The sequence below is a fragment of the Salminus brasiliensis genome, chromosome 1 (assembly GCF_030463535.1).
Source record: "Salminus brasiliensis chromosome 1, fSalBra1.hap2, whole genome shotgun sequence".
Taxonomy (NCBI): Eukaryota; Metazoa; Chordata; class Actinopteri; order Characiformes; family Bryconidae; genus Salminus; species Salminus brasiliensis.
In genome coordinates, this window is record NC_132878.1 from 54635743 (window position 1) to 54651345 (window position 15603).

General features: G+C 39.2%; 2 protein-coding genes across 2 annotated transcripts; both read right to left on the reverse strand.

Annotated features, from left to right (window-relative positions):
* Window positions 1-239: 239 nt before the first annotated feature.
* On the reverse strand, window positions 240-2546 carry ttr (transthyretin (prealbumin, amyloidosis type I)). Its single transcript, XM_072696314.1, has 4 exons — window positions 2469-2546; window positions 1418-1557; window positions 1020-1155; window positions 240-347 (listed from the first exon to the last, which is right to left on the reverse strand). Exons 1-4 carry the CDS (start codon window positions 2532-2534, stop codon window positions 240-242), a joined length of 450 nt encoding a protein of 149 aa, XP_072552415.1. The 5' UTR covers window positions 2535-2546.
* A 1243-nt stretch (window positions 2547-3789) lies between these two features.
* On the reverse strand, window positions 3790-13759 carry LOC140549983 (uncharacterized). Its single transcript, XM_072673812.1, has 16 exons — window positions 13706-13759; window positions 11444-11551; window positions 10804-10962; window positions 10565-10703; window positions 10281-10450; window positions 9793-9927; window positions 9520-9705; window positions 9327-9404; window positions 9095-9266; window positions 8884-9061; window positions 8614-8756; window positions 8240-8461; window positions 7854-8099; window positions 7609-7727; window positions 7079-7333; window positions 3790-6990 (listed from the first exon to the last, which is right to left on the reverse strand). The coding sequence occupies exons 1-16, from the start codon at window positions 13757-13759 to the stop codon at window positions 3790-3792; spliced, it is 5565 nt and encodes a 1854-aa protein (XP_072529913.1).
* Between the last annotated feature and the right edge of the window lie 1844 nt (window positions 13760-15603).

Here is a 15603-nt window from a genome sequence, read left to right on the forward strand (position 1 = left end):
AATATTGTTTAATTTAAATTAGCTTGCTCTCTAAAAAATCACCTTCTTCAGCTTATAATGTTCAAAGTCAGTGTAACTGTATTGGAAATATAAATATCTTTTGTGTGATTACCTGTGATATGCTGTGTATTTGTATATATATATATATATATATATATATATATATATATATATATATATATATATATATATATATATATATATATATATATATAATTTTTTTTTTTTTTTTTACATCTTCAGTTGTGTGCTTTGACCACTACAGCTGTTGTCGTGTAGGAGAAGGGGCTCAGTAGCAAGGCCAGAGTGTAGTGGCGATGTCCTTCTGCGTGAGCCTCAAACACCACCTACGATCAATAAAAACAGGACACTTTTGACAGGCTGGAAACATTCCATAGTCCACAACTTTTCAGATATATCACACACACACACAAACACTTGAACTGTATCCAAGTACAGTACTTTTATGTGTTATGTATGGTCTCTGAATAGTCCATCGAGGGCTTATCTACAGCTCTTGCATTTATCTATGCACATGTGAAAACATGTATGTTTTTAAATATTTGCTTTCCTTCCTTAGAGAAAGAAATGCAGCACTCGTTCAGAATCCAGGGAAAGAAGAGATTCAGCTTGGAATTCTGCCAGTGTTTGCTGAATTAACAGTTTTGTTGAATGTCAGAGTCCAGTTTGCTCACTCATAGGCAAATTCGGGACACCACTAATGTGGGCCACGTTATCTCTTTTAAAGGAAAGCTCTGGTTTTCCTGCTCACTACTGAATTCCTACAGATCACTTGTGCTTTCATGTGGAGTTTAAAGTTACTCTGAAGGTCTAAATGAATAAATGGGTTACTCTGAAGGTCTAAATGAAAATTTAGTGTAAAGCTATGTACTCTGTCTTGGTAAGTAAATAAGTTAGAAAGTATAGTAATAAAGCATAAAGTCCCAGATTTCCTGTGTGAGCAATCTGGGAACCATGACTAGCTACTTCTGTTGTTTTTGTGGAGGGTGTCTACTTACATCAGCCACCTCGTGGAAAGGTGTGCGACTTTCTGCCTTCCAGTAGCTTTTGGTGTCAAACTCCACACGGTATACGCCAGGTGTGAAGTCCTGCTCTGTGATAAGGTCATGAACCTCTCCAGCTATATCCGTTGTCCTGTGAGAGGGACGGAAGGAACGGCACATAGAAAGGAGCTGAGCAACAATGTCGCAAAGTACCAAACCTAAGAGCTGTTGAACCAGGTTTGTCACAAGCATCAAAGTAATGTGGAGATTCTGTTATTACAAAGAGACAAAACTGTTATTCCATTGTCTGCAGTTCCCTAAATATTTAGAATTTATGCTGATTTCTAGGAATTAGCAAATCTAGACTATGTATGTTTTGCTGTTATGTACCATTTCCTCTTATATAATCTTACCCACTAGAAATCTTTTCCCATGTCCCATCTGCACCTTGGCGGGAAACCTTGAGTGCCAAATTTCCAGCAGGAGTGCCTTTCACTGCATCTAGGATCTTGACTGTCAGCGGACAATGAGAATCCGAACCACCATGTACATCCTATATAAAAATGGTATTTGTACAGTAATTAGTAATAAGTTCAAGGTGTCCAGTTCCCGGCCTAGAGGACCACAGCAGGTCACTTTGTTGTTGCAGCGTTTGTGGAGTTTCAGACACTGCAGATTTTTCTGTTTTTGACAGGTTTGTTTATTAATCATTTCAGCCTGATGGCATCAGTGATCACCGATTGTATATTTTTACAGAACAATACACCAACAGACAGTTTATATTACCACAGCTATCACTAATATACTTATTGACTGTATTGTTTCCCAGAAAAAAAATACATGTTAAAAATATTATAAATGTATATAGCAAGAGCTCCTAGCCAACTGCCAACTGAAATACCAAAAGGTTAGTTAGTACGTAATCCCAGCAGGTGCTTAGTAAACTAATCTGTCTGATCTGTCTGTTAGCTGTTCTGATCAGGATCAAGAGGAGTTGAATCAAACATTTATCTCAAATGTCTCTAAAATGTCCCTTAAATCATATTTTAAATTCTTTGCTATTTGAATGGTCAGTGATAATTAGTAAGTCTGACTGACTTCTAATTGCAATAAATATCTACTAAATAAAATTAAATATACACATAGTAAGTATTGTGAACAAGGTTTTGTAATTTGTAGAAGGTATGTGAACTATGTAAGCTTTTGTAAGAAATTATATGAACCTATACCTATACTGTTTCAGCTATGCAATGTAACATTTTTGTGTCAACTGAATACATATGTCCTGAGTCAGCAATTCTAGCCTATATTACAGTATTATATATGGCTACAGTAGCAAGAAAACGTGAAATTATTGCTATATAATTCTATAAGACACAATAAAAACATGATTTTACAATACCACTCTACACTGATTTCATGTCAGAGCCGCAGTCTGCTGTCTGACCCGGTTCAGTAACTTACCACAGGAGCAGCCTGACAGAAGACAAGCGATGAGGCGAGATATACAAAAATGCCCGCTTTGGCCATTGTGGAGGATGACTGCAGACAGTAAGGCTGTCCGATTCTGCCTTATATACTGAATTTGCTCTTTGTTATCCTATCAGGTGACTACAGGGGGAGATCTGGGGCGTTCTGTTGACACAGTAAATAACAGGGGAATGCGTAACTCCAAACAAAATGACCTTTGTGGCATTTTAATCCCCATAAATATTTGTTGGCACATTGGAAGTCTCTCAGTTTCAAGTATTCGGGAGGAAACCTAATACCATAGTAGTTACTCCTTTAAAAATCGCCTGATATAACAGGAAGGGCATTTCAGAGACTGTCAGTTCTCAAAGGTCTCCCTGTCTCTCCTTATCAACAAATACTAGTTGTACCATTTTACTGCTGTAATGTTTGTCTTGTCATTGAACTGATTGATGGATTCTCCCATGAAACTGAATTTCTGAGCATCAGACATTAAAAGGTATCAGCTATCATAGCTTTTCATAGACTTCATAGAATCTAACATGCTGCTCCTTTCATTATCAGTGTCAGACAGAATGGGCCCTCTAGTCTTTAGGCAGATTCACAAACTAGATCATTGGTCTCTGTATGAATTTGTCTCTGCCTCCCCTGTCTAGAATTTTTAACTTGGAGAGTTAAAGTAAGAGCTAGTAAAAGTTCAGTGTTTTAAAGTGACTAACAGGCATCACTCTGTGTCTACCTGTGGCAGTCGGAGACCTTTCAAATGTACACTGAGCCAAGTTACCATTCTAAAGTAAATGCTGATGTGACATAATGTACTTGGCTAAATGTGTGGGTTTTAATAAGAAATATGAAACTGTTCCACGGAAGCCTGGGGGCAGCTCAACTAAACCTCAGAGCTGTGAGAATTGAGATTCATTATGAAAAAACTGAATTAAACAGAATATGTGTGAAGAAAATTAGTTGTTTAATAAATGTCAAATGTATTGTCGAAAAGCTGAAACTGCTACATTTCCTAAATACTGTATGCATTTCATTATCTCTATATAATTATATAATACATAATAAAACATGATTTTGGAATTCCACTGATTTCATGGAATATACACACCAGGAATAAAAAAAACGGTGTAATATTTAAAAGCTGGAAAAAAGAAACCACTGTTTTAATAATGCATTTTACAACTCTTGTCAATATCAATATCAATACTTTTGGAATTATATTGATATGGTAATGATAATAGTTTTCAGCAACAAAATGTCCAAACATTAAGCAGAAAATGCACCATGAGTACTTGTCATATTAATAGAAACATTATTGCGATTTACATTTTCCCACAGGACTTCTGGGGCTCGTTACTTTTTTAGAGGACTTTTTACTGTTCCTGTGCTTGTTCTTTGGGATCTCCATAGCTTCCTGTTCTGATTCTGCCTGCAAATCTGTGGCGCCCGAAGCTGACATGCTGGTGGCTGTTGTTAAGACCTGCTCCATAACCTCAGATGACATATTAACTGTTTTTTCTCCCTGAACCTCTTGCTCTTGTGTTAAGTCTTCTGAAATCTTTAATATGGCCTCTTCAGGTGTTGGGGTACCTTCCTCTGACAAGCCCAATGGCAAACCTGTGGGTTCTTCATTGACTTGTGATAAAGTCTGCTGGACTTCCTTATCTTCATATTTGACTCCATCCTGCACTGAGTTTAGATTTCCAAAAGTGCTTGGTGAAGGGTCTGTTTGAATGCTCACAGACGCACATTCTTGGCTGGCAGTTCCACATGTCACCTCATTTTCAAGATAAGCACCTTCACTATAGTCAGCTCTTATACTTTTGATAGACTGCACAGTGTTTCCTGTCATCTGAAAATCAGCTTGCGCAGAGGAATCATGTACATCTTGCTCTGTCTGATGTTTACCTGGCTCTAAAAGTTTCTCATAATCCTGTCTTTGACTGGTTAAAACACTGGCTTCATGTTTTTGCTTTGGATGGAGTGCATTCTTCTCCTTGTCACTAAGAACATCTACCTGAAATTCAACAACGGCGTCACCATCTGTGTCTGTCTCTAGCTGCCTCCCTGCAATGTCCTCTGAGCTGTGAAGCAGTAAATCTACATCCTCCTGAAGCATTAGTTCTGTTGGCAGATTATGTTTAAACTCTGTAGAACCTCTGAGGGACAACGCCTCATTCCAAGTGCCGCACTGCTTTATTCCTTGAGGATTTATTTGGCCCACAGAAGCCTGCATTTGAACCTCTTCTACGGTTTTAACCTCAGATGTCTCAATGTAGTGTTGTATGTCCCGTACACCTGGATCTATAGATAAGTGAGTTACTGGTGTACCACTAATCACTTCCTCAACATCCACCTCCGCGTTACTCTGGTGGTCAGCTGATGCTAACAGTTGACAGTGTTGTAGATCTGATTCAGCATTAATTTCTACTTCTGCAATTTCTTCTTGCTCGGTCACAGGTGTTTCCTCTGTCATTTGTATCTGATTAGGACCATCTCCATTTGTCTTTACTTCCTCTATGTGCTGTTCTTCTGACTTTGGATGTTTGTTTTCCTCCTGGAACTCAGTGGCTTCCCCTACTTCTGCATCTACTTCCAAAGTCATACATGAAATGTCTTGAGCTGGTGCAAAATGAACATCTAAAGCCTGGTCAGGTTCTTGGTCTGATTCAGCATTCAATTGTTCTGCTACAGTTTCTTCTTGGTCCACTGCTTGTGTGTCATCTGGCATCTCTGTGCCTGACTGAGGTTCATTCCCAAAATCGTCCTTCTCTGAGTCAGAAGTAGCTGCTTTTGTTTCTTCCTCAGGATCAAGAATACGCAGACTTTGTTCCAAATTTGCTTCATTGGTCCCTCCCAATTGTCTCTCTGGCACTGTTACACTGGCTTCCTCTAATGGACTGGCACTCTCATTAACATCCTTAAGACCATGTTCATTTTTCTTTACGTCCTCTAAGTTTTGTTGCTGTAGATCTTCCTCTACCTCCTCAGTAAGCAAAGTTGCCTGGAAGCCTTCTGTCTCTGACTGAAAAGCAACCAGTTCTGTTTTTCTCTCAAGTTGATGAGTAAATACACCGTCACCCACTTCTATTAATGTTTCAGTGGAGACAACTGATCTCTTAGGGCAATCAAGGGCTGACAGCCTGGCCTGTGTAGCTCCATTCAAGTCTGTGTCATGGGGTAAAACTGAAGCCTCCCTTACTGTCAGGTTAGGCTCCTCAGTTTCACATTCAGAGTCTAGTGCATCTGTTTGAATCGTTGATACGAGATCAACAGTTTTTGTGTCACTAAAATCATCATTTCCTGAAATGCTGTTAGCTGCTGACTCTTGTCTGGCAAAGGACACACTGTTGTTGAAGCCCTCAGCAAGCAAAGTTTGCTCAAGCTCTTTTTGTATGGCATTGGCTTTAGCTAGTACATCTGCAGTGGTGGGCCTAGCTAGCAGAATGTGGGGGGAAATAGGAGGCATCACATTTATTACAGAGGGAAAGGTATTTTGCCCCTCACCATCAGTATCATCTGTGCTAACCTGATTTGAGAATTCCTCCATATTCTCCTGCTCTTCGTCAGGAGATGGGGCAAGTCTAAACTGAGGCCTATCGTCTTTCATGTTCAGCTGTGCCAGTGCTTCTTTTGGCTGGCTGAGACTCGCAGTATCATGCCTGAGCATGGACACATTATTACCTCTGTCCAGTAAACAAGCTTGACTGAACTTCAAAGTGCTGTCTTGTAGCTGGAATTCTGCCTGAGCTTGTGTTGACCTTCCAGGATCCATGGTGTCTTGAACAAGCACAACATTCCCAAATTCAAGATTTCCAATAGGATAGCCTGAATCTATGCCTGGAAGTACAGCGGGAACTACATTACCCTCACTCTGCACTAGTACCAACTTCTGACTTCCAGGCAGCTCATGGTGTTGGAAACAACTTTGATTCCCTTGAAACCAGACTGTGGGGAGAGTTGGGCTTTCAGGACTGGAAGGATTTGTAGTGTCCTGGAGAATTAGCCCACCAGTTTCTGCTGACCCATTTATCAAATATGTGCCACATGTAGGTCTTTTGGCAAGAATCACAGTTGTTGGTACCTGACGTTCCACCAAATAGTAAAGAGGCTGCTGTTGCTCCACCAGCTGTATCTGACTAGTATTGATGGTGGAGATACTGTCTGAATTACTGAGCGTTATGGTATCAATGTTGCTTTGCTCTGGTGGAAAAAAACTAGGTTGTGAATCTTCAACTATGTTGGTAGTGACCGAGCTCTCAGTTTTAATGCTGGTGTCCAGCGCATTAGCACTGCTTTCAACATCAGGCGATGGTAAACAAAGCTTTGAGGGACTGCAAATCTCTGCTAACGTCATAAACTTTGGTCCCAAATCATTAAGAAATGCCAGGTTGTTGCCTGACTCAAGGAGAGTGCAGCAGTCCAATGAGCCAACAGGAGAATCCTGACCTTCATAGCTGTATACCAACAGACTGTCCATAAGAGGGGGGTTTGCAGCTTCATGCTTTGCTTTCTGAAAAGAAATGTTGGGTATGAACTTTTTAAAATATTTACATAAAAACATTTAAAATAAATGTGTACTACTGTCCTTGATTCTTTACCTGAGTAAAATAATCATTTAGATAATCATCTGGCAGTGCTATCCCTCCATAAATGTCTTGCACCTCATGCCTGAACGATGAAACGTAAGGGTTGCTTTTATGATGCTCAAATGAAAAAGCATTGTTTTGGTACTCAGACATGGTGTCAATCTCCAAAAACGGTCCATGGACTTGAGAAAGCATCATGGAGAAATTGCTACCAGCTTTATCAGCTACTGCCATAGGTTGTCGGTCTGGAACACTAAGTGGCACCTCCTAAATAAAACAGTGAGAACAATAAATAGTGATGACAAACACAAGACACAAGTCTGTGACTGCCTTTCCTGATGAAGTGATGAAGTGGACACTGCAGAAAGATCTATGGAGAGCAGCCCACTATGATGCCTTCTTCCATGCCTGCAAGGTTGACCATGCATAGGTATATACTTATCCAAGATTTATGGCAAGAAAAGATGAATATATGAATATTTCTTTGCTGAAAGTCTTCCACAAAAGAGTCATATATGTCATATATAGAAAAAATATCTTACCATGTCCTCTCCCTTGCCTTCAGTGTGATATAAGATAAGGTGCTCTTTTGCATCAAATGGCAGCTCCATGAATTTATTCACTGTGCCACACTGGCAGAATAACAGGAACAGGGGAACCACTGGAAACACACCACAAAGACATGGAATCTGTATGGGGATGGGTGAGCACTGTGTAGCGTAATATGTAGAGGCTTACTGGAAACTGCACACAGTACATTGAGTTCTAATGTGCATATGTAACTCACACATGAGCAAAGCTAGGCCTGTCAGGAGTAGTCCGATGGCTGGAACTCCCACTTTAACTGAAGACACATGCTGCTGAGCTGCCCTGGGAGCAATGACACAAGTGTTGCCTTCCTCACAGGTGCACACCTCCACTTGAAGCTTCTGTCTGTCCTCACAACCCAAATCCTGCATGTCAAAGATCTCTACAGTCAGCTCATAAATGCCTGGCCACAGCAACTCCTTGGCATGGAAGCTTACAGTTGTTCCTGGAAATGAATGAATAAACAAAAAGAGATATGCTCAAGATATGTGTGCACAGTTGAACCAGTGCAATGGGCAATGGGTGCATCTTAAAATTCTTTAATTATGTTCTTTAATAAAATAAGTGAAATTTTGTGCTCTTTACCATTTACAGGAACCATTTCCCATTCTCCATGAGTCTCCTCCTCGATCAGCACAAATGTAAAAGGCTCTCCATTTGGATAGCCATCCTCATCAAACGCAGTCACGTTTATGACTTTGGTATCAGAACAGACACTCTCAAAGGGGCTGATCAGTTTTGGACAGTGGTCATTTGCATCTTGCACCTTTAAAGCTATGGTACCAGTAGCTGTCTTGGGGGGCACATCTAAATAAACAGATACATTTCTTTCAAAATCAGAAGAGCAATTCAAGGTAGCAGTTCAATATATTATATCTAATATATATAGTGGGAGTTGGTTTTCGAAAAGAAAAAAAAAAACGACTATATTAGGTACCAGAATAGTTTGCTAGGCTTGCCTTGGGTCATGCAGATGATCTTGGCAAAGTAGGTTCCATTGACCAGAAATGCTGACTCTCGATCTGGGGTCTTCACAAGTTTAATTTCTGATGTCTGCTCATTTATGGATAGCCAGTTATCTGGATCATATGCTTTTGCATACCTACAATTTAAGGGTAATTTGTGTAATCCACTGTAGAAAATCTGTACATTTATATAAAATAAAAAAAAAACACAAAATAAATGAAACACAGGAAGTTCTGACTTTCGGCTCTGGAGTAAGTTCTTACCTGACATTTTCAGCAATTTGTTCAGTATCACCATCTAAAGCAGGAAAGAAACCAATCATCTTAGGTACTTGATTTTTCTCTGGATCTTCTGTCACAGGGAACACCTTTACAGATGGCGAAAAGGCTAGCCCATCATATAAATTGTTAACAAAGATTTTTACTGAGTATTGTTTCCCTCCTTGTGTCAATGGCTGTGTGTCTGGTTTGAGACCTGATATAACGCCATGTTTTCCTCCTATACCTATATCTATACTTGATGCTGCTCCTGCCCCTGACCCTGCCGCTGCTGCTGTCCCTCCTCCTCCTCCTCCCCCTCCACCCCCCTCTCCACCTCCTAACCCTCCTCCTCCTCCTCCATACTCTCCTCCTCCCCCGGTGCCAGTCTCAAGTCCTGTTCCAGCTGCAGTGCCTTCCAAATTTTTGTCTGAATCCATAGATGTCACAGTTCCATTGGTGAAAGGAGCTACATTTAAAATGACCAGGCCCAGATTCAGCTCCTTGACCTTTTCATAATCCACAGGCTTCATGCAGGAAAGAAGTGTTGGGGAGAAAAACACGAGAAAATGTGACTAGAACAACTGACTTTAAAACCACTGATAAGAGTTGCAGATTATTGTTTTATCAAAGGATATTTACCTTGACCAGCTTTAGAATGCCTTCATTGGTTTTGGGATCTGTCTCTATACTGAAGACTCCATCTTCATTACCCTCAATAATTATGAAGTGGGCCAGCCAGTTATCAGTGTTCTCCAAGTCTTTATCCAGAGCTTTGATTCTCATCACAACCACGTTTACTGCACCTTCATCAATATGACCTGTGTACTGACACATGAAGGACAGCAAGGATTAAATATCTTCCATTTGGGTTTGCAGCATTTATCTGATGTAAAAATTAAGCTACCTTGTTACCTCCTCTTTTTCAAGAGTGGGAACATTGTCATTGATGTCCAAAACCTTGATCTGCACTGTACCAGTTCCTGTGTTGCCATTTGGAGCTCCGCCCATATCCACACCCTGCACTACTAAAGTGTAGGAGTCAAGAGTCTGTTAGAGACAGAGCAAAGGTTAGACATCTCTTGCAGATTTTGAAATGTCTTGTTATTGACTGGATACCAATTCTACTGACTGTCTCCTGCTTTTTTGCAGCTCTCCATTATTAAAGAAAACACATCCAATAGAAACTAAAAGGATGAAATCTGAATGATGCTGAGGTGTGAATATCGTTTAATTTCGTGGTCTTAACCCTTCTCCTGGAGAGCTAACTTTCTGCAGACTTTAGATCCAATTCTTATCCACCCTAATCCCTCGTCCTTTATTGGAGTTTAGGTTGGAGTTAAAACCTGCTGGAAGGTAACTCTTCAGGAAAAGGGTTGGAGACCACTGGTTTGCTTTCTTGCCTCTCTATCCAGGGTGTGTTGTTTAACATAGATTTCTCCAGTCTCTCTGTTGATGGAGAACATGGGACCAGCTCCTTCTGGTATTTGCTTCACTATACTGTATGCAATTTTTGTATGGATTGTTCCCGGCTCATCTGCGTCCTCCGCTCTTATCTGCATGACAGGAGTTCCTGCAGTTTTTGTTGGAAATCAAAAAACATATTTAGATAAAGCAAAAACAGTCAGTTTCACATACATCTAGGACTGTATATATGAAGTGAAAGTGTGGGTTTAAAATTCCATACCTATTTTGCTGCATTCCTTCACAGATCCTTTGGACAAGATGAACTTTGGTGGATTGTCATTTTGATCCAAAACCTGTATTTTCAGGTGAACATCTCCCTCTGCCAGACTGCCATTTTTGTATCTTGCTAGTCCTTTGAGCTAATAACACAATATAGATTGCTTGTAGTAACCAATAGTATTTCTTTTTTCAGTAGTATTACTATTGTCAGCCTGTATGATAGTCATTCTTGGAACTCACATTGTACTGTGATATTTCCTCTCTGTCCAGTAGGCCTGTGATTCTGACTAAGCCATTTTGGGGGTTTACAATGAAGAGGTTATATGGCTCCATGTCAGCACCGCGTCCTGTCAGGCTGTACTCCACCGAACTGACCTCGGTGTGCTTATCAGACCATATCTAGAAAACAGTAAAGATGTAGTAGCAGTACAAAAGGTTTGAATACCTCTGTTTAAATCTACCTTTACCAGAAACAAACTTGGCTTTTTAATGCAAAATAAAAAAATATATCCTACAAATGAATTTTGTGCTGTAGTTAGTTTTGCACTATAAAACAACTATTCTGGTCATCTTCTATACTCATGCCTAGTTTTCTTGTTCTGTGTTTTAGTAAAGTAGATTCACAGACATAAATGATGTGTATTTCAGATCATGATTTTATGCACACAGAGGACATGTGTCATTCTGACAACCTGTCAGTGTAGTTCACCTCTTAAGTTTCCAGACCATTACACACAGACCCAACCACTGCTCTGACAAGCCTTCCTATTAACACCACCCAACTCAACCATGTGGAAAAAAACATACATCGGCTTGGGTTCTGGTATTTTGGTGTAAAGTGAACTGACACACACCACTGATGCGTTTAGCATTTTCTTACTTTAGCTATGAATTCCTTTTTTGTGTAGTCGACATTCTCTGTAAGTTTTGTGGCAGGCAGGATCCACTCCCGCTTTATTCTCCTGTATCCTTCTGAGGCCTGTGATAGCTAAAAGACAATAAGCAGTTTACTAACAAGATGTCCTCAATACATTTTTTTACACATACTTAGTAAAAACCCCAAAATATGTTAATGATCTCATGAAATATTACTGAACAGCAACAAACTGAAAAACACAATATCAAATGTAACCATAAATTCCATCCTTTGTCAAGAATTAAATGGTCAAATGATAAAAAAAAGTAAAAGAATAGGTGTCCAGATATACTGGGAGTCCCACTTGCTCTTGCTCTCCTCACGTTTGGAATGTTTGCTTTTATAGTGTTCTTGCATTTGGTCCCTTAAATCATTTGGAATATCATTTGCATTAGCACTTTTCCACTAAAAGATAACACAAGTGCATGCATGGGTTGTACACAACTAAAAAAGTGGCAGGTAACCAAAAAACAGAAGAACTGTATAGAAAAAAAATTGTCAACTGAAGGCTAGGTTGACCCAATCAGGTGAAAATGTTGCATTCAATCAGATTTCAATACTTAAACACCAAGTGCAGTTACATATGTAATGAAAGACATTTGTAAAATAGGTAATGCTTTTTTGAAAAGTACACTTTTAAATGAACTTAAGTTTTAAATGAATTTAAGTATTACATCTGTATCCATTTTCTCTAACCGGAAGCTAAACAGGTTATTTTTTAGTTCGCAAAAACCTTGCATCTCCAAAATGACTACTTTTCAGGACAAAACCTTCTTACCTTTCAGTGATAGTCATAGTCATATATTTTTTAAATTTGGAGTCCTTTCTATTGGTTGCAAAAATTGAGATACAAGGTTTTGCACAGACACTTATTTATTAGTTTATTTATTAATTTTAATACTCAGCTTGCAGTCTTTGATGTCTGATGAAGCAGGACTAACACACACACTAAAACACACTTGCCCACAGAGTAGACCACACCAAAAGCAGAATATTTTTATGGCCGAATGTGTGTGTGTGTGTGTGTGTGTGTGTGTGTGTGTGTTTTTCTGTCTACAAAAATCTGCCTGGTTATTAAAGGAGTGTGTTACATAAGTAGTAGGATTGAGCAGAAGATATTTGTTCATTTCCTGAATGAGCTCTAAGGGAAAGCATTCTTCATTTCCTGACTGCAAAAAGTGCAATAATAAAAACTCCTATGCAAAGTCACACTGCACCCACAAAGACTTCTCTCCATTTACATTACACCTGTATTCACACCATTCCAGTGTTTTTGTTTTGTAAATAATGTAAACATTTCAGATTATATAAAACCTGTAGACTTAAACTGCTTTGAACCAGTACAATATATAAATGGAGAACATGTATAGTGTGTGGATATGTATAATATAAGGAATAAGTGTAAATACTCAGTATTTGTTTTTTGTAAATATGTGTATCATGAGGTAGTAGATTTATATGCAGAAGAGTAAGAAAACCAGCAGACATACCTTCAGAAGTCTTTTACACAATGAAAAAAGCTATAAACCCAGTTTAACATATTATTAGAGGTTGGTGTTTTTATCTCACGTTTCATATTAATTAGTTATTGCAATATCTTAAATTCACTGAAAATCAGTAATTTGTTCTAGTGTGTTTAGAGTCCGAATTTTCATGCTAACATTGTTCTGTGTTCTGTATCATTCTGGTCAGATTACTTTAATTAAAATCCTTCTTTCACTCTTTTCTATGGGAATTCAGTGCTAAGGAGAACTACTTAGTCTAAATACTAATTACATTCATATTAAATACAAATTATGTAACTCAAACTTGGATTGCGATGATGCAAAGTGTAAAAAAAATATTCATAACACAGCTTTAGAATACATTTTAATTTGTTTGAACATATTTTTGTTTATTAATAGTTTTTTTTGACTCACTGCTTACTTTACTATTGCTTCCTTTCTTACTGTCAAAATCATGTGATTAGCTTCTCAAGTTCCATATTTTAGTCTAAAATGTAAGCAAACATAATGGTGTATGTCAAATTTTGTGCAGCACAAATAGAAATGCATTCACATTGTGTCACAGTATTTACTAAGTAAGGTAAGTCAGTATTTACTGCTGAATGCAATATTTAAGTGTATTTTTTAATCCAATACTACTGTCAGTTTATATGTTGCAGTGAGTCTATCTATACCTATTTCAAAATTTAGCTGAGACCATCATTTTTAAAACGTCACTTACCACAGCCATGCACAACAGCAGGAGAAGACACCTTCCAGGCCAGTGAAGAGTCATGTTCACTGAAGATCTACAGTTGAAAAAACACATTCCAGTCTGGTTTTTCGCCGTGGCCACTCTCACATCCTTTTTCTCCTTTATTTGTGTGTGCTGATCACAAATGGGCTTGTTGGTGCATTTGTGGAGAGAGTAGAGTGTGTGTGTGTGTTTTGTCTTGAAGCCCTGACCACACCCCTATATCCCCCACCCCTGTAGTTGATAAATACACTATACAACATATCTGCACATGAAATCAGTAGGGGTGTCTATAATTTCAGTGGATGCCATCACAAAGAAGCTTTACAGAAATCCCCTAATAAACAAGCCCTAGTAAGCAAGCCACGGCAAGAGTGGCAGGGAAAACTGCCCTTGATTTTAATGTGCCATCTTTATCTGGATCTGGATTTTTATCAACCCATCTACATAAGATGCACACACTCAACAGCTAGATACAAACATTACACAAATCATTATATAAATCTGTGTTAAGTGTTCTTGAAAGAGATACGTCTTCAGTCAGGGCTTGAAGACAGTGAGTGAGTGACTTGGCTGTTTGGACACCCAAGAGAAATTTAATCCACCACCTCAGTTCCAGGACAGAGAAAAGTTTAGATTCCAGGATTCCATACGGATGGACACTCAAATTGAACTGTACTTGAAGCTCAAAGGGTTCTTGGTACAGGTCTGGTTTTGACCAGTGCCATCAGGCATGGGGGGTTGGTCCATTGCTGGCACACATTGAAAGACAAGCCAGAAGGGGAGGTTGTGGTAGTCAATATTTGAGATGATGAGTGAGAGAACAAGCCACCCCCAGGAAAAAAAGGGTAAAAAAATCTGGAGTCAAGATTAATATCTGCTCATCCACAACTAAACTAAGGCTTTGTGCTTCTGCAGCTGGAGTGACCAGAGAGTTCCTGAAGAAGATGGTAAGATTGAGTAGTTTGAAGAGTTTAGTAGTTTTGCTTTAATAGTTTTGCTGGGGTTGAATTTCAGGTAATGCGCTGCCATTTTTGATGGGATGTCAGTAAGATATGCTGAGATACAAGTAGAAACTTGGATGTTTGAAGGTGGGAAAGAAAGAATGAGTTGAGTGTTATTGGCAAACAACCAAGAAAGTGAGTGAACAGTGAGTACAGAAAAGGACCAAGCACTGAGCCTTGTGGTGCGCTGAGACCTAGGTGCGCAGAGCCTGTGATTCAAAGACTAATAAGAATGGACAGGAGGATCTTGTGGTTGACTGTGTCAAAGGCTGCAAAGAGATCAAGAAGACAAGGATTTTATCTGTCTCAAGGTTTTAGCAAACATGGCCATGAAGCTAGCTCTGTGCCCTGATTATACCAGCAGAACAAAAGGTCGAGGAGTACAATCTCCACAAATATGATTCGCACATGTAAGAAGAGTTAAAAGGTATGAGCTACAGATGTGAGCAACAATCTGCAGCAGCAGTCATTGCAAAAATCATGTCAGTTGCATGCCGTGACTGATAAGCTGATATGTGCAGACACACAAAACACCTTTTGGGGATGCAGTCTCTCACACAAACCTCTTCACTGCCAGGGTACCTAGGCTAGCACTGGCAGCAGCTTTCCCAGGATTTAACAACCCAGGAATGTGTCAGTTTGCCTAACACATTAACGTCTGAGAGTGTGCCAGACAAACACTGCCATCAGCAGTGAACTAGAACAACCCAGCTGACAGGGCAATTCATTGGCAAAAATACAGTGAGAAAGGACAGGCTTTAATGAAAAGCAAGCAAACGCTGACAAGGCAAGTTCAGTCTTTGATAAGATTTTTATTTTGTATTTTCACAAGATGCTTGTATCATGTTGTTTAACCATGCTGTGTAACCAAAATATGCAAAT